This window comes from Leptonotus elevatus, chromosome 4 (genome assembly GCF_054856555.1).
Source record: "Leptonotus elevatus isolate MCC_2025b chromosome 4, RoL_Lele_1.0, whole genome shotgun sequence".
Taxonomy (NCBI): Eukaryota; Metazoa; Chordata; class Actinopteri; order Syngnathiformes; family Syngnathidae; genus Leptonotus; species Leptonotus elevatus.
This window is the reverse complement of record NC_141242.1, coordinates 8,836,720-8,858,525: the sequence shown is the minus strand read 5'-3', so window position 1 is coordinate 8,858,525 and position 21,806 is coordinate 8,836,720. Positions and strand designations below refer to the sequence as shown.

At 42.5% G+C, this 21,806-nt stretch overlaps 3 protein-coding genes across 7 annotated transcripts; 2 read left to right on the top strand and 1 right to left on the bottom strand.

The window, feature by feature from the left end:
* Nucleotides 1-1,172: 1,172 nt before the first annotated feature.
* ric8b (RIC8 guanine nucleotide exchange factor B) lies at nucleotides 1,173-9,642 on the top strand. Its single transcript, XM_086072912.1, has 10 exons — nucleotides 1,173-1,353; nucleotides 1,716-1,763; nucleotides 2,022-2,654; nucleotides 2,822-2,916; nucleotides 3,877-4,027; nucleotides 4,445-4,540; nucleotides 4,626-4,770; nucleotides 5,288-5,432; nucleotides 5,660-5,779; nucleotides 7,511-9,642. The coding sequence occupies exons 1-10, from the start codon at nucleotides 1,270-1,272 to the stop codon at nucleotides 7,617-7,619; spliced, it is 1,626 nt and encodes a 541-aa protein (XP_085929038.1). The 5' UTR covers nucleotides 1,173-1,269; the 3' UTR covers nucleotides 7,620-9,642.
* Nucleotides 9,643-9,663: 21 nt separating this feature from the next.
* Nucleotides 9,664-17,094, bottom strand: LOC147175392 (NAD-dependent protein deacetylase sirtuin-3). Of its 5 annotated transcripts, none has more exons than XM_086072913.1 (8): nucleotides 16,911-17,094; nucleotides 12,099-12,293; nucleotides 11,853-12,014; nucleotides 11,555-11,787; nucleotides 10,620-10,720; nucleotides 10,394-10,555; nucleotides 10,113-10,325; nucleotides 9,664-9,906 (listed from the first exon to the last, which is right to left on the bottom strand). In XM_086072913.1, the coding sequence occupies exons 2-8, from the start codon at nucleotides 12,290-12,292 to the stop codon at nucleotides 9,799-9,801; spliced, it is 1,173 nt and encodes a 390-aa protein (XP_085929039.1). In that variant the 5' UTR covers nucleotide 12,293; nucleotides 16,911-17,094; the 3' UTR covers nucleotides 9,664-9,798. The 5 variants fall into 5 exon arrangements, with proteins under 5 accessions (XP_085929039.1, XP_085929043.1, XP_085929041.1 ...); XM_086072917.1 differs by having other exon boundaries at nucleotides 9,664-9,903; XM_086072915.1 differs by lacking the exon at nucleotides 16,911-17,094 and adding an exon at nucleotides 13,352-13,496.
* Nucleotides 17,095-17,447: 353 nt separating this feature from the next.
* tmem263 (transmembrane protein 263) lies at nucleotides 17,448-21,523 on the top strand. The gene is made up of 3 exons (XM_086072918.1): nucleotides 17,448-17,610; nucleotides 18,931-18,999; nucleotides 20,185-21,523. Exons 2-3 carry the CDS (start codon nucleotides 18,933-18,935, stop codon nucleotides 20,481-20,483), a joined length of 366 nt encoding a protein of 121 aa, XP_085929044.1. The 5' UTR covers nucleotides 17,448-17,610; nucleotides 18,931-18,932; the 3' UTR covers nucleotides 20,484-21,523.
* The last annotated feature ends 283 nt before the right edge of the window (nucleotides 21,524-21,806 follow it).

Sequence of the window (21,806 nt, the reverse complement as noted above, 5' to 3'; positions counted from 1 at the left end):
TACTGTATTTTATTCTACATAATTTTCAATTATTAAATAAAGTCAAGTATTGTTTTGCATACTTAAAAATAAATTAAATATATTCATTCTAATTTATTTTATTCTATTTTCCTAATAGAAATATGAAGTCATGTTTTTGTATTTATTGAAAAGTGCTGTGCTGTTTTAGTTGTATTTATTCTGAGGCAATTAGTCAACACATTTCACAGTAAATTATTTAGAATGTAATTTTATTCAATGTTTAATCAAATTTAAATAACGCAGCAGAAAACAATGACTTTGCCAGAGAAAAGAATGTCCACCGAATTAGGGTCACTGCTCCTTAGTCCCCTTAACCTTTCAACCCCTGACCCCCCACTGAGGTTTGTTTCCTCTTTGTCATGTGTGCCAAGCACCCTGAAAATCAAGGCTCTGAATGCAGTGAAGTAAGAGAAGGCCAAATCACCTGATCCAGAGTGTCAATATCAACAGTACCTCCAAAAACAAAGGAATTGACCTTGCCATTCCAATATATATGGAGGGGACTGTATAGTATAACATTAGCCTCATATCAATTGCCTAAGTCAAATTTGAACGTCTTCAGAAAGCAACTAAATTCAACTTTATTTTTTAGAGCACTTGAAAAAACAACTGCAGCTAAACAACCACAATTACTAAAATGAATGAATAAATACTGACAAAACTGAAGAAAAATAGCAAACGCATTGGTATTTTTATTGACATTATTACATTCATTTAAAAATAACTTAGGCAACAATGCTATGATGCTAACAATAGTAAAAATCTATTGCAATTAATTGTAATTTATTTTTATTGTGTTTAATTATTTTTGATTTGATCTCACTGATATTTTCTTTTAAATAACGTCTTTTACAAATAAATGTATTATTTATTTATTTTTCTAACTACACCAGACACGTTTGTGTTTGACTATCTGCATGAAGTGAATGAACGATTTTGATTAACTATGATTTGTGTAATGAAAATATAAAGCAAACATTGTAGAAATGTTTCTTTATTTCATTTATTTAAAAAAAAAAAAAAAACATTTTTGAAGTAAATTACGATTGTAATGATGAATGTCTGAAATCCGCCGCTGGTAACAGTCTTTAAACACACCAAGCGAAGAGCAAAGAGCCGCCCTAAACAGTGGCAAAATTTCCGCACCGGCGAACCGACACGTAAACGCATCAAGCTAGCCTGAGAGCTAGCTAGCCAGCCACTCAAAACCCACACAAGCAGCCGTGTTGTGTTTCTTTGACAGCCGTCATGGACTTAAATAAGGTGTTGTCGCAGCTCGAAAGTGCCAACGAGGTGAACATAGAGGAGCTTCTCCGGGAGTTTAATCGAGAGGTAAGTTGTGCTTGGTCTATTTCTTTTTCTTTGCGTCGGCTATAAACAAACGTAGCTCGAGCGTCAGCTAGCAGCCTTGCTAATTAAGCGGATTGCTTTTAAGTCGACGAGTTATCCCGATAAGCCTCCTAAAGACAAAAGTACAGCCTTGTGATGTTTAACGTCTAATAACATTCTAGTTGTGTCCCGACGCCAACAAAATGTATGTTAAGCCTTGTGTAAATAATGTGCACATCACAGTCACAACATTAACGTACTTATGTAGTTTATGGCGTCATTAAGCAACAAAATGCATTCACCGTTCGACTTCTATTGTGCAATTGGTATGTTAATTGCCTACAATAAGCTTTTCTCCTTTCCAGAACAGCCACACCTTCACTTTTGACCAGAAGGAGGAAACACTGCGCAGTGTAAGCAAACGCCATCATTGTATTATGCATTGCATCCATCATTGGAGCGCTTACCCTTATAAGGGTGGCGGGTGGAACTGGGGTCCATTCCTTAGGAAGAGAGGCGTTTGTTTAGAGTCCTCAATAAGAGCTGACTTTGAGCAATGGCACTCTACACCCATCACAATTAACCTAACATGTATGTTTTCAGAATGTGTGAACGTTTGACATATGTATTCTAATCGCACATTGCCAATAAGAGACCTGTTGTGATTTCAGAAGCTGTGCCAGAGTGTGCTGATAGTGCTCGGGATGCAAGTGCAGCCCAGCTGTCAAAAGACGTGTCTGGAGACGCTCCGCATCCTCTCCCGCGACAAGTGCGTCCTGGCACCCGTCGCCACCCGGGACGGCATGCTAACTCTGGCCAGGATGGCCCGGCTGGGCACCGGGGAGACGGCGGGCGACGGCCAGGATCCCCCGCAGCCAAGCGCGCCGGTGGCCGAGGAGGAGAGGGTGGTGGTGGTGGAGGCCCTGAAGTGCCTGTGCAACGTGGTGTACAACAGCGCGGCGGCTCAGCAGGTGAGCGTGGACGTGAAGCTGGCCCACGGCCTGTGCGCCAGCCTGCACACGGCCGCCGCGTGGCACCACGAGGTGGGCCTGTTCACGCTGCGCCTCCTCTTCCTGCTGTCGGCGCTGCGCTCGGATCTGCGGGGGGAGCTGAGGAAGGAGAGGCAGGTGGTGAAGCTCCTGGCCGAGGTGCTGGAGCACACCCTTGACGTGAGGTGGGACGGCACATACGAGGCGGCCCGGCCCGACCCGCAGGCTTTGCCCCTGCCAGCAGAGGACAATGAGAGAACGATGGAAGCTCTCAAAGCCCTTTTCAACCTCACTGTGTGCAATGTTGGCGGCCAGGTGAGTGGATTGTGTTGCTCATCCATTTTATATAGCCTCATTAGTCACTAGATACATTTTATTTTTCACATAGGGCACTCACAATAAAAATACAAAAGGAGACAAGGTCTCATAAAGTAATTGTTTGACCAGCGCCCTTTTTAAAAATTGTATTTAATTTTTCTAAGGAGGATGACCACCAGTACAGAGTCATTGCTGCCATTTTGCGCCATGTGCTGATGTTACGGACTGAGACAGAAGCGAAAACGGAGGAAGCACACAGGTGGGGAACTTGAGCTTCTCGTACCGTACGTCCATTGTTGCTTTAGTGCCTGTGTTCTGTCAAACAGGCATTGAAAAGACTCAAAGCAAAAAGCAATCGCTGTCACTTGACAGCCATAGCATGCACGCATCACACAGACCCAGGATTATGTCATACAAGTGGTGGTTTGTGCATACGATACCTTGGACGCTTCAGCCAGGATTGACTTAATCCACCTCTTAATAGCTCAGAAACAATATTCATCTAATATAAACATAACAAAAGATTTAAAACATTTCGATACAATCTGTCATGTTTTGCCCTGACCAGCCAATCAAAGTTAAATCTGTTCTGTACAAAGTGATCACGTCATAGAATAAACCCCTCAGCTGATATTGGCTTTTGGAGCTTAGTGGCTAGCCAGGAAGCGACTGCATAATAAGCTTCATGTCTTTGCAGCTCAAGTGGCACAAAGAGAAAATCACTGACTGAAGCAGGGAACACACATCATAGTTTTTAACATCATAACCATTTTTATTTTAATGCGAGTCCCCACACACCAAGAAGAAAAAAATCAGCATGTGTCTTCCTGCTGCCTGTATAAAATGTGGTGTAATCGTCATAACACACGGCAGACGGCATACACGATGATGTTTGTTGTAGTACCACGACTCACCTGTGAGAGGCAATGCGGTGCCACAGGGCGAGTCCAGACTGCAAAAATAATACTGCGAAATGCAAAGAAGTAGCTGGGCTAACTGTAAATCTCATTCTACTATACTCAGTACAATACCTTTGCACAATTTTATCCTTGCCATTTTTTTATTGCGGTGAGCAGGATAAACGGTGGTTCATTATGTTGAAATACAAACGACCGAAGACGACTTTATGACGTTGATAGCCCTGTGGCCCGACGAGCCTCAATTTTCTCCCCAAAAGTCTATGCTGGAGTGTGAGCATATTTTTCTGCGTAACGCATAGCCACGCCGTCAACCTGCTGAACAACCTGCCCGTGTCCTGCCTGGACGCGTTAATCGACCTGCCCGTACGGGGAGGCCTGGAGGAATATGGTGGCAAAAACATGGAGGCCATACAGGTGCTACTGGACTTCATGGAGAAACGGATAGACAAGGTAAAAAATGATGATATTAGGTACACCAGCACTACATCTAATGAAGTAGCGGTGAATCAAGGAGTGGTTGCTAATCAATAAAACTCTGAATTGGTCTAAAACTATGAACAAAGGCACAGGATGTGCACACGCAAAACTGCAAGCGCTCAGATTCGAACCAGGATCTCTCGGCTGCAAGGCAAACCTACTAACCACTAAGGCACCGACCGATATGTCCACTATTCGGAAGGCATCGATCAGGAATTATTGTTTAACCTTGATCAAAGTCTGCTCTCTTTACTCTGTGCCATTTTAGCAGTATAGTTGTACTTTGCCTTAAAAGTTCCACAGTAGTCATTCGACGCTTCTAACGATCAAATGTTTACTGAGATGCTTTTAGCGTTACTGCATGTAGAGCTAACGATCCATATGTGTTAGGGCTCCAACTACAAAGAGGGTCTTACTCCTGTGCTCAGCCTGCTGACTGAAGGGTCCAGACACCACCGAGAAATCCGAAGATATATCAAAGTTCAGGTACTGGAGCCCCCCCCCCCCAACATCTTCATCAAATGCCTGATTTTTATTTTTTATTTAATTTTTTCAATTGTCCACTCTATAGGTGCTTCCTCCACTCACAGATGTGAAGATGAGGCCGGAGGTGGGAACCACCACCAGGAACAAACTGGTGCGCCTGATGACGCACGTGGAGATGGCTGTCAAGCAGGCGGCCGCAGAGTTTCTCTTTGTTTTGTGTAAAGAGAGTGGTAAGGAAGGAGGACGAGTGCGCGTTTGTCAGGCCACGAGCAGAAACATCCGTTTGCCTTGCCCGGCTGTCGAGTACACCCGCATCCGTGTGGGACTCATTTATAATATATATATTTTTTTATCTCTTGTAGAAATGTGCCAAAATGTGACTTGTGGAATTTGTCCTAAAATGGCCAATTTCCTGTTCAATATTGTGCATAGGTCCTTGAGACTTTATTTTTTTGAGTGCTTTTAGTTGTTGACATGCTCACCCAATTTCAAATTGACTGGCAATTTTTTTTTTCTTCAATTTTTATTTTTTTTTCAATCCTTCCAAAGCCTAAAAATAATCATAAAACTGGAACTTGTATCAAGCCAAATTAGTCAATAATAATACCTCTTAAGGGTGTTGTGTGATTTCGGGCTAGGAGACTTGCTTACTGTTTTCACCTGAAATGACATTTTGTCACTGTATCCTATAAATCCAAATGGGCTCCATTAGTTTACATGAACGTGCTCTGTGTTTGTGTTATTTAGTGGACAACCTGTTGAAGTACACAGGTTACGGGAACGCGGCGGGACTCCTGATGGCACGAGGGCTGCTGGGAGGAGGGCGGGGAGAGACGGAGTACTCCCCGGATGAAGACTCGGACACAGAGGAGTACAAAACTGCCAAACCTTTGTGAGTGTCTCTCATTAGAAATTTCAGACTTTTTAAGTTGGGCAATTTTAAGAAGTGAAAAGGAAACCAGTGCATCCATTTTAAATGTGTTTTCCTTTTGAGTAACAGCATGACCGGAACAGCCCATAACAAGTGTCAACAATAAAGCTCTTGTATTAGATGACACTGTACCTAATAAAGTGGGTTGTGCGTGTATAGTATAAAATAACCTTTTTGTTTTTCCCCAGCATCAACCCAATCACTGGTCATGTGGAGGAACCCATGCCGAACCCCATGGAGGAAATGACCGAGGAGCAGAAGGAGTACGAAGCACAGAAGCTTGTCAACATGCTGGACAAGTTGTCAAGGTAACCACGGCAACCGTAGCTTTTTTCGGTGGTTTATTGAACAGGATCAAATGAGAGCACTTGCAAGGAGCTGCTGTACGTCATAATTCGTACCCGGGTGCTCACCAGGATTACAATAAAATTTCATTTTGACTTTTGTTTTTTTAAATTCAGTTGTCAATCATTTTTAGAGTTTTATTATTATTTTTAATATAGGGTATTTCTTCTGTGCAAGATTCAAACAACAAACTACAATAAGAGATTGTCATATACTGTCCATTCAGTGTTGGACACCAAAAAAAAAAAACAAGTGAAAAACAAAATCCACGGCTATCATGCGCTGAGCCAAGGTCCCGTGCAAGTTCGGAGACATATTTTTTGTTTTGTCCAACCCTGAAGGTGTTTGCCATATAAAGGTGTTGACAGTGTGCTAACATTTTAACAAGCAGCAGCATTGAGGCACCTTGATGTATATTAGCGCTGACCTTTGCCGCGCTCGCGTCCCAGCGGCCGTCTCGTCTCTCCCTGCCAACCGAGTCGCCCCAGCAAGGAATCTCGTCTGCGTCAATTAGCCGGAAGCAGCGCACAAAATTGTTATTAGAGCTCCATTAATTAGGCTCCACCTAATTGGTTAACGGAGCAGACCTATTGCGCAGGTTTTCTATTCATGGTTTCTAATAACCAAACTGAGCGCCCTGACTTTATTCTTGTGAGGAGAGGCTGAACAATTGCACGGGCCCGGCTATTGTGGCAAGGGCTGATGCGTAATGAGGCACGTGCGCGCCCCATAAAGAGGAAGATTCTTTTCAGGGAAGCGCTTCGCCTTTCTTTCATCCTGGTGTTGCGACTCCACAACACACAACACGGGCTCTAAGGGGATGAATCAACCCTGGAAGAATGTCCTCCGCTAACTGCTTAACTGCTCCTCCAATTAGCACATACTCTACCTGCAGCCTTTTGTCAATTTTGTGTGTTGTTAATTGGGGGGGTGGGGGGGTAAACATCTCGTTAGGCTTCACTGGATCTGCTGACTTTTGACTTTGGGAATCACTGCGTTGTTGACAAAGAACTGTCACCTATAGCGTATCATATGACGAGATGTTCCCCGTAAGAATCTTCATAACGTTTGTAAACATTAGACGCAAGGGTTCTACTTCCTGATCAAAGAATGTGGTTGACTTTTGCTGGCCCGAAGTGAAACCATGGCAAAATGTCGCGATCCGTTTTTCTTGTCGACTGGCTGGGACCAGTCTGGTCAGAGTGGAGTCATCTTGAAGGGAGTGGCCGTGCACGCACGCACGCACGCACGCACGCACGCACGCACGCACGCACGCACGCACGCACGCACGCACGCACGCACGCACGCACGGGAGGTATAATTGGATTAGCATGAAGGGGCAGTCGTGGCTTTGAGGAGATTAGCCCCAGTGCTGATCCTGTAATTAAACTGCCGCTGGAGAAGAGGAGGAGGAGGAGGAGAGCGAGGGGGGGTGTGGGGGGTTGTCTGGACTGTGTCATGGACAAGCGTCCATGGGGGGGGGATTTGGGGACTCCGAAATGCCACGTAAGTACAAAAAAAAAGTCAAATACTTATAATACGGCCTATTGACAATGATAAAACACTTTTTTTGCACACCAAATCGTTTCTCAAATATTAACTTTCAAGAGATGAGAAATGTAAAGTATACATATCCAGTAAAGGTTCCATTTGCGAGAGCGGCTCACAAGTCAGCCATGTTTTTGTGTGTGCAGGCAGAACTTGATCCGTCCCATGGGAGTCAAGTCAGATGGGACGTTGGCACCCCTGGAAGAAACACTGCGCGCGCTACCAGGAGACGATGCTGGATCAGACTCTGATTAGAGTTTTATGCCCGCATGTCGGCACGGGAGCGGGTAGGTAACCCCCCCCCCCCCCCCAACAAAGCTGTGTCGCATATCAGACAGACCGACCGCCTCATGGAAGGTGGATTCCTCCTTAGAAGAATGTTGTCCTAACTGTTTCCTACATTTATTTAATATGTGGCCAAGCACAACAATACAAATTGTCACCGTTTCTTCGACGTGAAAGAACAGATGTCATTTTTATTCTGGTTATTGGGCTCTTCCTAATTGGCATATAGAACAGAGAAGGTGGGAAATCAATCAATCACGTCTGTTCACCAGTAAAGATTTGAGAGCATTTGGGGTTTATTCTGAAATTTCACCTGAAATATTTTTGTACAAAAAAAAGTATTTGGGGACTGCTACTCATATACTGTGAGCTTTCACATGCAATTGCAAGTGTGCTTGACCTCCGTTACAGGCGTTATTTAAATAATAGTTGATTGTATGGCAATCATTCCTTCACCTGTACTTTTTGTAGAACTTTTCCTGCTCCATATTTTAATTTTTTTTCATTTGTTGTATTCATTTATTGACCTAAATTAAAACATGAAGTCTGTACTGAGCGTGGCACAGATCTATTCGGGTTGAGGTGTAGTTACAATTTGGGAAAAGTGTCACTGTGAATCTTTTTTGAAGCTCAAAGGGAGCCTCGTGGCTTTGTTCTCGGCTAACATTCTACGTGCTCGGTATTACTGTAAAGAAAATGTTTTTATTTCAATATTTACTATACAGTGGTACCTTGACTTGCACGCGGTTCTTCCAGCTTAAGACGAGTTACATTTAAATTCTATTTGAAATGAAATTTAAGACCAGCTTCCATAAATGATGTGCAGCTGCCCGTAAGAATCCTGACCAAAAACGACATCACCGTCGCCACTTTGTTGGTTCCACTATTGTGATTGCACAATTGTTACGAGTCACGCGGTCATTTTTGTGGTTTAAGAATGGTCATTTATTTTGAGATTTGAGACCATTATTTACAATCATAAAATCCTTATAATGTGTTGACTTTGTTCCTCTTTAATATTGCATTTATGATTCTTTTTCAAGGTCCTCTTGCCATGTTTTCATGTTCATTTTTTATTTTTTGAATAAACAATATCAGGTCTTGTAGGTTAGGGTTATGCAAAAAAAAAAAAAAAAGTACAAATGAACAGTGGATTACTATAAAAGACAATTTATCTACTTAAATTAGTTATTTTACTAAATATTTTTTCATTCAGTCTTAAGAGTTCACTAATCACTACAGCAACCCAAAATTCTACCAAACAAGTCAGTAAATCATTACAACAATTAATGCATACATTTCTGTGACTTTATCACTTCAACTTTCCATGTTTTATGAAGCAAGTCAAAGTTCACTGCACATCTTAAGCACTGAACTTATCTATAACACAATATAAAAAAAAAAAAAATATATATATATATATATATAAATTAAGCCAACCTGCAAGAAGCTTTCCTCCCCAAAATGCAGCCTTTGTGATTTTAAAAATTGCATTCTACTACATTGATGTCGATTTAATTTCAATTAACTCATTCATTCCCGGGTAACTTTTTTTTTTTAAGTCTTGGCTGTTTTTTCACGTGTGAGTTTAAAGGAAGGTTTGAAAATGGATGGCCTTTGAATGACTTGTTCATCCCTGTGCTAATTTAATCTGAAAATTGATCTTATATACGAGTAAACTGATTTATGCGCCAGCCGGCAGGTCAGAAAAATAAATTCTTAAGTCAAGGTCCCACTGTAATTTCTAAATACAATTTGAGGCCTAACTTTATTGTCAACATTCCTTTCAACCAGTATATTTTGGTGATGATGAACTCCACATCTAACCTCCTGCATACATCAATTTATATTGCATGTCATATCATTTTTTTTTCCCCTGAAGAGAATGTGTTCTTTTTGCACTTTTACATGATGTAAACCTCACTATATTTATTTTATCTAGTGAACACTGAAACAAACAAAACAATGTGTTTAATAAAAAATGTAAAACAAGTTCTCCACTGTCTTCATTAAATATTGCATAAAATAGTGTTTTTACTGTTTAAAACATACACAGATGGCTATATGTCGTCACATGTACACAAGAGCATTACAACCAGATGTGTCGGCATCAAACATGATCAGGAACAATAGTCAAACGTTCCCGCCGTCAGTTACTCGGACAGGAGGAGGCCGAGCACTTGCTGTCCGTCTCAGAGTCCGATTCGTCCTCGCCGCCGGTTCTGCTTGTGCCGTTGACCAACGTCGGGATGTGCTGCTGAGAGAATTCATTTGATTGGAGCACAACCCCGACTCCATTTTATAAACCCGCCCTTAACACCCATTAAAAAAATATATACAGTAATTGCGCCATGGGCTGTGTCAAATGTTATTTTTGCCGTATGCTTCTAAAAAGCAGTTGGACTACAAAATGGTCGGCTGGTCAGACTTTGGACATAGCTTCTCATCTATTTGCGAGCCAACCTCTTGTTCCAGACTCTTCATCAGCCCCACGATGTCGTCGTTCCAGCCCAGCATTTCGGCGAACCGCCGCACCGTGTTCTCCAGATCGCCCAGTTCCACGTGGTCCCCTCTGCGCAGCGGCACCCTCTGAAACGGGCCCACGGCGTGCCGGTTGAGGAGGAGCCGCGGCACCTTGGAGCGCACCGTGTTCACCAAACTGGCGAAAGGCTCGATCTGAAACGCCATTTGGTGAGAATTGAGCAACGCTGGAAGGCGAGAGCGCCGCGGACGCTGCTGAGCACCTGCAGCGAGGTCCCCATGATGATGAGCAGGTCGGCTTTGGGGAAATCTTTGGTGTGGAGGAAGTATTTCTGAGGAAGGTCTTCGCCGAAGAAGACCACGTCGGGCTTGACTGTGGCGGCGCAGAACGTGCACGAGGGGATGTCACCATTCATGATGGCACGCTAGGAGACAAATGGCCGCGTCAAAACGGGCTATACAAATACGCTCGCGGAGGTTCCAGCGCACCTTTGCTTCCTCTGCCGGGTACGGCGTGTAGCACAGGTGACAGGAAGCGGTGGCAAAACTGCCATGAGCTTCTACCAGTTTGTCATCTGGAATGCCGCACACTGAGAAAGTAAACATTACTTCATGAGTAAACAAGGCCAGTGAGAATGTAAATGTTAAAGAAACGGTGTAGAATTTAGTGCCATCTAGTGGTGAACTGATAGAATGCAACAATTTTGAAGCACGTGCAAGCCAACCACAAACTACTACCAATGGGCTCTTTGCACAAATCCACTACTTCCTGAACTCAGTACCACTTCTTCAGTCCCTGTCTTTCACGATTGGACAAATTGATTAAGCCAGGTGTGTCTGGCCATTGTCGTCGTGGTTACTGAGGTCAGGCACACCTGGATTAATCAGTTTGTCCAATCGTGAAAGGCAGGAAATAAAGGAGTGAGTTCAGGAAGTAGTGGATTTGTGCAAAGAGCCCATTATTATTTGGAGGAAGGAAGCTAGCAAGAGTGGCTAGCAAGAACTAGCTGGAGTGGCTAACAAAAGTAGCTAACAGGAGAAGCTAGCAAAAACTAGCATGAAAAAATGGTGAGAATCACGGGACTCAACGACGACCATCTGCAGGCCCCAGCTGTGGAAGGTAAGCGGCGGTCGACCCATTGGGTCCGGCCCCATCTGCAACTACCACCAAAGGCTGTGACTACATTCGCAAAGTTCTTCTCTTTCGGGTGTTCGTAGCAGAAAGATGGTGGCGGAACATGGCAGCCTATTGAAAGACGCGGTGTGACCTATGCATTAACAATTACCAGCCCTGTGATTATATAAAAAAAATAATGTACGTTGATGAGAGAGGACAATTAATATTAGTTCACCACTATATGGTGCTAAATAATACTGTCCCTTTACAAATACAGTAAAAAAAAAAAAACAGTATTGTCACTCACGTTTCTCCAAGCCGTCAATATTCTGCGTGTACACGCGGAGCAGCAGGCCTTTGTGGTGCAGCATGCGGATGAAATAGTGGATGTAGTTGGGCCTGTGGCTGCCGGGATAAAGCACCTTGGCTAGAGAGAAGAAAGGCTGCGGGTCGCTGGAGAAGTAGTCGACGTTGAAAATGGCTTCCGGGTAGGGGACGTCGTATGCCTCCAAGTTGGCGTAAAGGCCCGTTCCTGGAGATCTGACGCACGCAAGTAGCCAGTTGAGGAGAGGGGAGCTCAGTAAGACAGAGAAGAGGGCACGCACCGAAAGTCAGGAATTCCGCTGGCGGTGCTGATTCCAGCTCCGGTCACCACCACCATGTTCTTGCAGCGGCCCAGCTTCATCATGCGGACCACGGAGGCCAGACCACCAGCAGATTTGGCCACAGGGGAAGAATTCTGATGTTGGCCTAACTGCTTTTCTTCACTGAAGAAACCAAGAGAAGGCATGTTGGGAATGTTCCTAGATGATAGAATCATCCGGTTCTGTAAGAATCAAAAGTTGCCCCACCTGGAAGTCGGGTCTCCCGGTCCGCTCATGCTCATCTGACGGAGGTCTTGGGCCAAGGCCGAGTCGGACTGCTTCTTGCGCTGTTTACCATACTGGCCCAGTCCAGAGTCCGGAGACTCTGCGCTTCTGGAACTGCGTGTTATTCGCACCGCTGCAGGCCGCAGGGATCTTTTATCCTCGTTGGACTTGGACATCCTGGCACGGTGACACAGTAACGAAATCAAATGACAGAGGAGGAAATGTGCCATTGCAGTCACCGGCGGCCATTTTCACGTGATTTACCGTCGCTACGGTGAAAATGCCAAACAATTTGATAACCCGGACATCCCAACCCAAACATCTTATGTGTGATGAACTTAAGTGTCCTCAGCAAACTCATTCCTCTCATCAGGCCATATTTAGAAAGCTCTTCATGTGGAGTCAACACTTCTCTGGTCTCCCTTGGCGCCCTGAAATGCTTTAAAACTGTTGAACAAAAGCTAATGGCCGCAATATATTTAGCAGAACCGCCCCCCCCCCCCCTTTCCATCTATCCTGACAGCACATTTACCCACCCCTCACTTCTGAGAAGCTCCACTAATACAGTCCACAGCTGTGGCAGCTTTACTGTTCAGGGGAAAGCAGAGGGGTTAGCAGAGGTGGAGGGGGGGCACTGTTAAAAAAAGAAGAAGAAAAAAAAAAGACCAAGATTGACCATGTGTCAACAAACCCAGCTGGGGAACAGAAAACAAAAAAAAAGATGTCCCCCCTCCCTCCTTCCCTGAGTAGGGACTGGAGAGATAAATGATACAGAGGCGGGATTCAATAAAGAGGGAACAGAAGAGCACAAGGAGGAAGGGGGTCTTCTTTTCCAAAGCTATTCCGGGCGGGGAGGAATGAGTGATCAGCAAGGAAGCGAACAAAAGGCGCTACAAGCCATAAAACAAGGCTGCCTCCTGATACGGCGTTCACTTCTCCCTTCCGGTGACCACTTTAGCACCCCCTAGAGGCCAAACAAGACTACAGCAATCTGGGGTCGAAAAAGTGATGCCCAACATTCTTACCGGTTATGTCAGCAGAGGTGGGTAGTAACGAGGTACATGTACTCCGTTACATTTACTTGAGTAAAATGTACTTCTAAGAGTAGTGTTACCACACAGTACGTTTTACTTTTACTCGAGTAGATGTGTAAAGAAGTAACGCTACTCTTACTCCGTTATATCGGGCTACACGTTTCAGTCGTTACCGCCGCCCCATTCATACATTAGATTTACCGTATTTTCACGTGTGGGAGTAATTCCGCGGACGCTCTAGTGATGTGACGTTCACGAACGAATCAAGTCTTTTGAACGGCTCTTCGATGTGACGATGGGAACCGAGTCTTTATAGAGACCCGTTCGCTTTTGGAGGGAGCGTCTTCTTCGCATATTAGTGTCAATCAAACAATTAACTTGTGGGTGGTTAAGCTCTAAAGCAAGCAAAAAGGAGGACAATGCTCACTGCGCATGCCTGCTTTAGCACCATGGCAGAAGTTAGAACACAACGAGCTCACAAAGTTATTTTTTTTATTTCATGATTTGAAGATGCCAGCATTTGCACATGTTTTTGTCTATCTGATTACGTTGTTTTTTTTAATTTTTAAAATAAATAAATAAGACTTCATGTTCAAGCAGTTACTCAGTACTTGAGTATTCTTTTCAGCGAATACTTTTTTTTACATGTACTTGAATGATTTTTTTTATTACTACTTTTAACTTTTACTTGAGTAATATTTTAAAGTAACGCTATTCTTACTTGAGTAAAATGTTTGAATACTCTACCCACCTCTGTATGTTAGTATACCAAAGTTGTCCTACAAGTATGTAGAAATGTCACAGGGCAATGGGGGGAAAAACCCTAAGTAGTATGAAAGTTTGTTTTCCTAGTGCAATTGTCTTAATAAAGAGCGTTAAGAAATAAACAAATCTTTTTAGCCTAATTTGGAAAGGCAATAGCTCCGCCACACACTTTAGTGGTGTTTTTTTTGGGGGGGGAGGGGGCACATTTAAGAACTATTAAAAACAGCGGGATGTCCAGGTTGTCTTTTGTGTGGACTCCCCACAGTCAGAAACTGCTGCTGAGTACAGGCAATAAATCAGCCGCCCACTTAGTTATTAAGGTCAAATAGAGGAGACAACACCATCTTTAAAATTGTTTTAAAAAAAACAACAATTACTCTGCATTCTTTTGCCCAATTCAAACATCAATCGCATTGGTGAGAGAAAGCCTAATTGTGATAGAAAATGCTCTAAACGTTCTTTAATAATAAAAGGATCCTTGTATAAATGACAAAAGGTCTTTTAAAAAGGATTTGAGTGAAAGCCCCCTTACGCCCAGCCCTCCCTTGTTTGTCCTTTCACACAGTTTGCTCTTCACAGTGGAGAAGTCGAAGGCCCGTTGTGGCCCCAGTGTGCCACAGCACTGGACCACCAGCGGTGTCGCTGCTCACATGAGGGCTGCGGTGATCTCATTAGGACCCTGGACCACAACACTGGCCACACTCCAGTGCTCACCATTACACCCCCTCCCACCCAAAAAGATAATCCTTTTACAATTTCAAACGGGAGGGGCTCCGACCCAAATGTGGACAAAGAGCAAATCAAGTTGGTGTAAAAACAACCACAAGAATTATAACGGTGTGATTTGTAGACCCAATATTACAACAGCAGCACACAATTGGTCAACTCCAGAAGAATATTTCTCAACCTTTGTTGGGCCAAAATAAATGACAAAAATGTCGCATAAGTAGCAATTTTGAGAGAAAGACTATAAAATGGCGCCAAAGCTCACCTTTTTGTTTGACACGTCTTTGCCGCTATCTTGTGGCATCTTGCGCATTGCAGAAGAACAAAATCTGCCAATAAGGTTATTAATGCCAATATGCAAATTAGCGAATAGGCAAGTGTCAGTACCTCCATTTTGTTAGTTACAAATGGCAACTAATACAAGAACATTGCTTTGGTGCCATCTTGTGGCATCTTTAAGCCAAGGACCAACGTTTAAGTTAGGGGAGACACTTCATTTAGTCAGGCCATTGCCTTGTCTAATAGGAAAAAGTGATTTGTCGCCATCTTGTGGCGTCAAAAGGAAATTACAAGTATTTTGGGGCATTGACAAGGTACAGTTAAGTTTTTAGCGGACTTTTTCTATTCATTATTATATTAAGAGGGGTTCATTTTTGTTCTAAATAGTACTTCTATTTGCCAGTTACAAATTGTAGAGGCTTAAAATTAGTAGGAGGGTTAGCAAAATGTAACTACAAAGCAGCTTGAACAAGTCAAATAGTGCTTACTGTCTAACTCTTCCAAGTCATTTGTAATGTTAAGGTTTTCTTTCATTTATTTATAATTATAAAGCGGCAGAAACTGTTCATGTGACAGGAAAAGAAATCATACTAAAGGACAAAAATGTGCCATTTTAATTTTCACTAATCCAACGTCACCAGAATAGCACTCATCCTGCGGGTGGTGCTTGTCCATGGCGTTTAACCCCGGCACTCATTTCAGTCCCCCTCCTGCCAAAACATGGGACGGCAACAGGCGGCTTTGGTCACCATGGAAACCTCTTCATCACTTGGTCAGAGGCAACAGCCTCAATGTTGTGCCTCCCCACCTGCTCGCTAATGACATATCAGTGTGTGTAGCGCCTTTGTGCGGCCCTCCACAGACACAAAGCCACGCGTGCTAATTTGTGTTAGCATATTGGTTTGGTGTCGCACAAGGGAAGGAGGTCGACTAATGACTCTTGTCCCGCGGTACTCCTCTGAGGCCGTTCCTACTAGCTCCATTTCCAAGTCCATACTACTCAGGCCTAGAAACAGGACAATAAGTCATTGTTTTCTGTTAGCTTTTATTTTCAATATTAACATAAGATTATTCAGTTAATTAAAAAAAGATCACATCTGTAGATCTTCAGATGCTGTTTTGTCACGTCACAAAAGGATGACACATTTACTCCAGAATGGATGAAAATGTTAACTTTTGATAGCAAATTTCAACACAGAAGGGTCCAAAGTTCAGCCCAAGGGTCATTTGTGGCCCACTGAATGCTTTTTTATTTTTATTTGGTGTGCTTATTGCAATAATAAAATTCAACACGTCCTACATTTAAGTTATGAGGAAATGTTAAAACGTTGAAAGAGAGCACACTGTTTTTAATTGAAAATGTAATAAAAGTTTAATGTTAGATACTACTATATCTAAATATTTCCAAGACTTGCAAAAATAGAATAAATTGTTTTTTTCTCGTATCTATATGCACTTTTATTCCAATTTGTAAAGTAGTTGTTTTAGAAATAATATTTTTTATCCCAATCAGTCCAATGTGCAAAATAGATATGATGCAGCGTAAGAATACCTGACATGTACTTTTGTGTTTTTAATTTGTTTTGTATTGATGTCCTAGAATTATTTTAAAACACATTTAGTTTACTGCAATTATGAATGTATTACTAATTTGTTCAATTATAGTGGCCTCCGACGCGTTCCTGAGGTACAAACTCTGCTTACGTCGCCGCCCAATGAACCCCGTCGTCAATCGAGGATCCCTCTATTTTTCTGACCAATAAAAACTTTAGAAGGGTTATGCTGCCACCTGCTGTAATCGGCAGCTAATTGCACGTGTATACTCTGGAGACTTGCCTCTTTGTTTACTTTCAATACATTTCCTAAACAACAGACAGCATATGAGACCAGGTAACTGTCTTCTCATCGTTTAACGTTGACTCCCGGGGTTACGTTTACCTCAATACAGTTTTGGTACCACAAACATACATTTAAAAACGAGGTTAGCTACCTTTTTGTCTCCACCGAGCAGAACTTCTGAGAGTCCAGCAAGCGAGGGTGTTGTGGGATAGTGTAGAAATACTGGGGGTGGGGGCTAAATTAACCAGGTATGAACCGAATCGTAAAAGCACACAACTGTCATCTCAGCGGCTGCTTCCGGACACTCACGAAGCCATTACAAACACTGGCGGGAAAAAAAACTGACCTCATGTCACGTGGTATAGACGTTCCGTTTTCCTTTTCTATTGTCGTGTTTATTTTGGTTTTATATTGTATTTTATTTGTGATTCAATGGATGATAAAAAATAAATTGATCATATATAAAGTGGGGGGAAAAGTGCTTTGTGTACTTCAATGATCCCGGAAACAAAGTGACCATACGTCATTTCCGTTTATAGATTGAAATGGTATGTTGTGTATACATATAGATTATTTAGCAAATATAATTTAAATGAATCCCACATTTTCCACAACGTTTTAGATATTTTATAGAACTTTAACTTTAACCAAAGCGTAACGACAGAGACGCGAGAGAGCGACAAACACACACGCACTCACACGCACAAGGGGGTGGAGCCTTGACTCATCCTCGGAAAAAAACAACCTACTCGGACGGACCAGTTTCTTCGTCGACCACATAAATTCACGCCTAAATTATCTTTCTAAATATTTGGAGTCATTTTCTTGTGTCAAAGGGTGTTAAAAAGAAGGTAAGTTGCCATATTGTATACACTTACTGGAGTTAGTTCGTCGTAAAATGTCAGCCATGATATCAGCCGCTGCTCCTAAAACTAATATGTGTTAAAAAAATAAAAATAAAAAAACGCTCTAAAACTGGCAAGAGTTGTACTGTAATTGTTAGTGGCGCATACGACAAACATTCTAAAAAACTAAACAAAAAAATGCGTTTTTGTCCACCGGGAGCAAAGTGACGTGTCTGGCTGTGTGACCTAGAATATTCCAAAGAAGGCGAAAATGAACAGCGTTTCCTGTAGCTATATAAACGACAATAAAAGATCGCGTTTACATTTATCACGATCACGAATGCATGCATTGCAAGCGGTTTTGTGTCCGTTTCCGTTTGTGTAAAGTTAACCAAAGTTAGCTCTCGTGGGTTTTAGCCGCGTTGCTAACGTGCGATGCTTCCCATAAAGCCTTTAAATCCTCGCTCCATACTGCCACGTAGCCGTCATCCATATGTCAACAAGTAACGGCATGCCCTGCTTTATTTCCGGCGATGTTGTTTTTACTTTAAATAGCTTGCCGCACGTCCACACCTCGTTGCAGTTTTCGGTCGTGCTGTAGAAGCTCTCTTTGTATTTGCAGTGAACAGGTCTGCCTTGTTTGTGGATCAAGCAGCACAGCCCAGAGCGAACTAAACCTAAATATGAATTCATTGGTTAATAAAAAGGGATGTAACCAAATGTGTATTATAGAAAGAGCGGGAGAGGGCTGAAAACGAACGATTATTTTAAAATGAGGTTAATTATTTTTTATTAGTAGTAAAAAAAAAAAGGAAAAAAAAGTTTAATTTCCACCACTTTATTAAAAAAACAACATTATTTGAATTTGACAGAGCGAAAAATGTACAAACAAATTGATTATGATTCAGCTACTGCTTTGGTTAATGACATGGCAGAAACTTGGCAAAAATGCTAATCATTCTTTTCCAAAGTAAAAGCGAATACTTGCCAATACCTTATTGTGGTTAAACACGAAACTAATCAATTTGCTTTTATGGAGGACTAGAGAAATCTGCAAATATTTTCTCTTGAACAGATCAAATCAGAGGATTTGTCTAATTTGAAGTTAAACACAGTTTTTGAATGATTAATTCATGATCAAAATAGTTGTCCGTGATATATTATATACTGTAAACATGCTTTCCAGGTCTGTCTACAGTTATGTAATATATATATGCTCGCATGTACTCAAAAACTGCCTAAGTGGTCTATTCTTGCCAGTTTGCTCCTTGATAACACTTTATGTGTAAATATATTTTGGTTAATGTCTGCATTATTTCTCCACAGGGATGAGCCAGGCAGAGCAGGTGGTTGAGGGCCCACCTGCTAACATTGATGATGAGCCAGCAGATTCAGGTCAGTGAAGGAAGACTAAAGTATTTGAATGTCCAGCGGGTTGCACGCACACACACACACACACACACGCGTGCACACACGCTCGCACAAACACACACACACAAGTTTGTTTTACTATCTTTGTGGGGCCATTTCATTGACATAATGCATTTCCTAGCCCCTCCCCCTAACCTCAACCATAACCCAATTCAAACCTAAATTCTATAACCAAGTCTTGACCCTTAAAAAGAGGTCTAAACTTGTGGGGCCCAGAAAAATGGCCCCACATGGACGGGCGGGCCCAACAACTCTGTGAAATTCCGAAATGTTGGCCCCACTATGTAACAAAAACAAGATAACACACACACACACACACACAGCCCAGATTTGAAACCCCGACCTCGTGGATGCATATGCCGCCTAAGCTGAGTGTATTTTACAAAATTAATGCAAATAAGCACTTTGTGTCCATCTGTGTTTTTTTTTCTTCTTTTTTCTCAATTCATTTTCGTGCCACAACTCATTAATTTGTCTTGCACCGAAAATAATGGAAATAAATTGACACAATGCATCATGGGATTTATTGCTTTTCAAGTGATCATCGGTTGTTTAATACTTACCAAGGTTCATTGTGGGGTACATTTAGGGCATACTAACCTTTATTTGCTACACCAGTGATTCCCAACCAAGGAATCTTGTCAAAACTAATGACATTTGATTAAAATAATGTCAAATGCGTCTTTATTTATCCAGCTACATATAGTCAAAGGCAGAACTTCAAAGCTCTCTTCCACTAGATGGCAGAATGTGCAACAAACCTGTTCATTCACTTGTTGGCTTTCATACAGCAGAACAACAAGTCATGTCTTCCTGCAAGTATTTACATTTTGCGTTTAATTTCGCACGCTAAGTTAGTTAATGGGTCAATTGGGACCAGATAATCATTATTTCAGTATTCATATTTTTGTGACATTTTTGTTTGGTGGTGTGCTATGAGATTTTTCTTACGAAAAAGTACACCCAAGAGAATTTCTGTGAATAAAAGACACTATCGTCTGTTGGGAATAAATACATTCTAATTCATGAAACAAATACTCCATTTGGGCTTGTCAATGTTCTGATAGTCTTTATGACAGCAGAGAAGGTCTTGCTTGCCTTCGACTACCCACCACTAAATTTCAGTGACATGTCGCATTTATCCATCAGACCCCCTCAAAGAGCACCCACCGACTCAGACGGGCATGCTGGGCAGGTTGGCGGGGGGCTTGTACGGCGCCACCAAGGGGGCTTTAGGAGCTACTGTGGGCGGCGTGACCTGGATAGGAGGGAAAAGCCTGGATCTCACCAAGACGGCCGTCAGCTCCGTGGCGGCCGTGCCCGCGGCCGGAGTGGGCCTAGTCAAGGGGGGAGTGTGCGCCGTCGCCGGAGGCGTGATGGCGGTCGGTTCCGCCGCTGTCAGCAAAGTTCCAATCGGGGGAGGCAAAAAGAAGGACAAGTCCGACTGACGGCAAGAGAAACGAGAGCACGCTGCTGGCGTGTTGATCACACTGAGGGTTGGCAGCATCAGATGTAACCGGGTCGCAGCAGCCGGCGATGAGCAACACGGGACTCGAACAATCAATGTGAATGTGGCGTTCTTTGCTTTCTTTGTATCCACTTCCTGTTCAGTATAATGGCGTGTATATAAACCCCAAGTAAGAGACTGTACCTATTTGTGGTGCAGGGAACACTTTTCTTTTTACCGAGGCATCAAGTGGTCCAATAAAATGTCCGTGTCTCATTTTGATCACGAGCCTCAGGACTTTTTTCACTGCACAAGGCAAACCCTAAATGCACTTGAATGGCACCAGCAAGACAATCAGCCATGAATTCGAATCAATAATTGAGCATCAGTTTTTTTTTTTTCAGTGTTTTTATTTAATTCGTCATATACTACCAACAAAACAATTGGAATATTCAGATGAAATTTCAGGATGACTAAATTGCACTCCATCCTCCATTTTCTCCACAGTTGACCTTAATTTGACCTCTTACCGTAGATGCAAACGTCCAACTGTTCAATTGTTGTGTACGTTTTGCACAGCTTGCTGTTTTCTAGCAAGGACCCGAATGGAGCATATTACTCAACAGGTGTTTGTGTTGGGCCAAAACATTTCCAAGGACGTTATGCTCTTTTGTGACTCTTCCAGTCTTTCTGTAGCAACCTCCGCTCAGTGGCCGCCTCTGTTCGAAGCCTGGCCATAATTATGTGCTTCTGCTCAATTGTTAGGTGTCCACCTGGACTTGGGATGTCAATATGTGAAAAGCAAAAATGAAGGGGACTGTTTAATTTGTTCACAATGTGTTAGTCACTATAAATAAATGTCAATCAATACTTGACCTCTGAATGAAACCTTATGAACTCAAATGTACCAGCTCCTCCATTTTTGCTTTCATGTTCATTGTTCAATGCTCATGCAACATGTTTGTTTGTTTTATTTATCTTTCAAATGTGAACTGTCATGTTGGCTTCTGACTACCCTTTGAATAAAGAAATGGAAAAATATGTGTGTGTTTGTGTGCGAATGTGAAATGCAGAGGAAATAATTGCAAGCTTGTATTTTACGATAGCTTCACTTGTACAGTGACAATTGTGTTCAACGTTTTATTTATGTTAGGGGGGGGGGGGGGGGCTGGATGTTTTAGTGTTGTGTTACTTCAGTTTGGCCACTGCTTATAGCAATAGCCTATATGGTAGCTTTTTGTTTTCAAATGATATAAAGACAAATACGCTGAATTACAATTGTTCATTGTATTATATTATTTACAGTGCAAAAAAGTATTGTAGG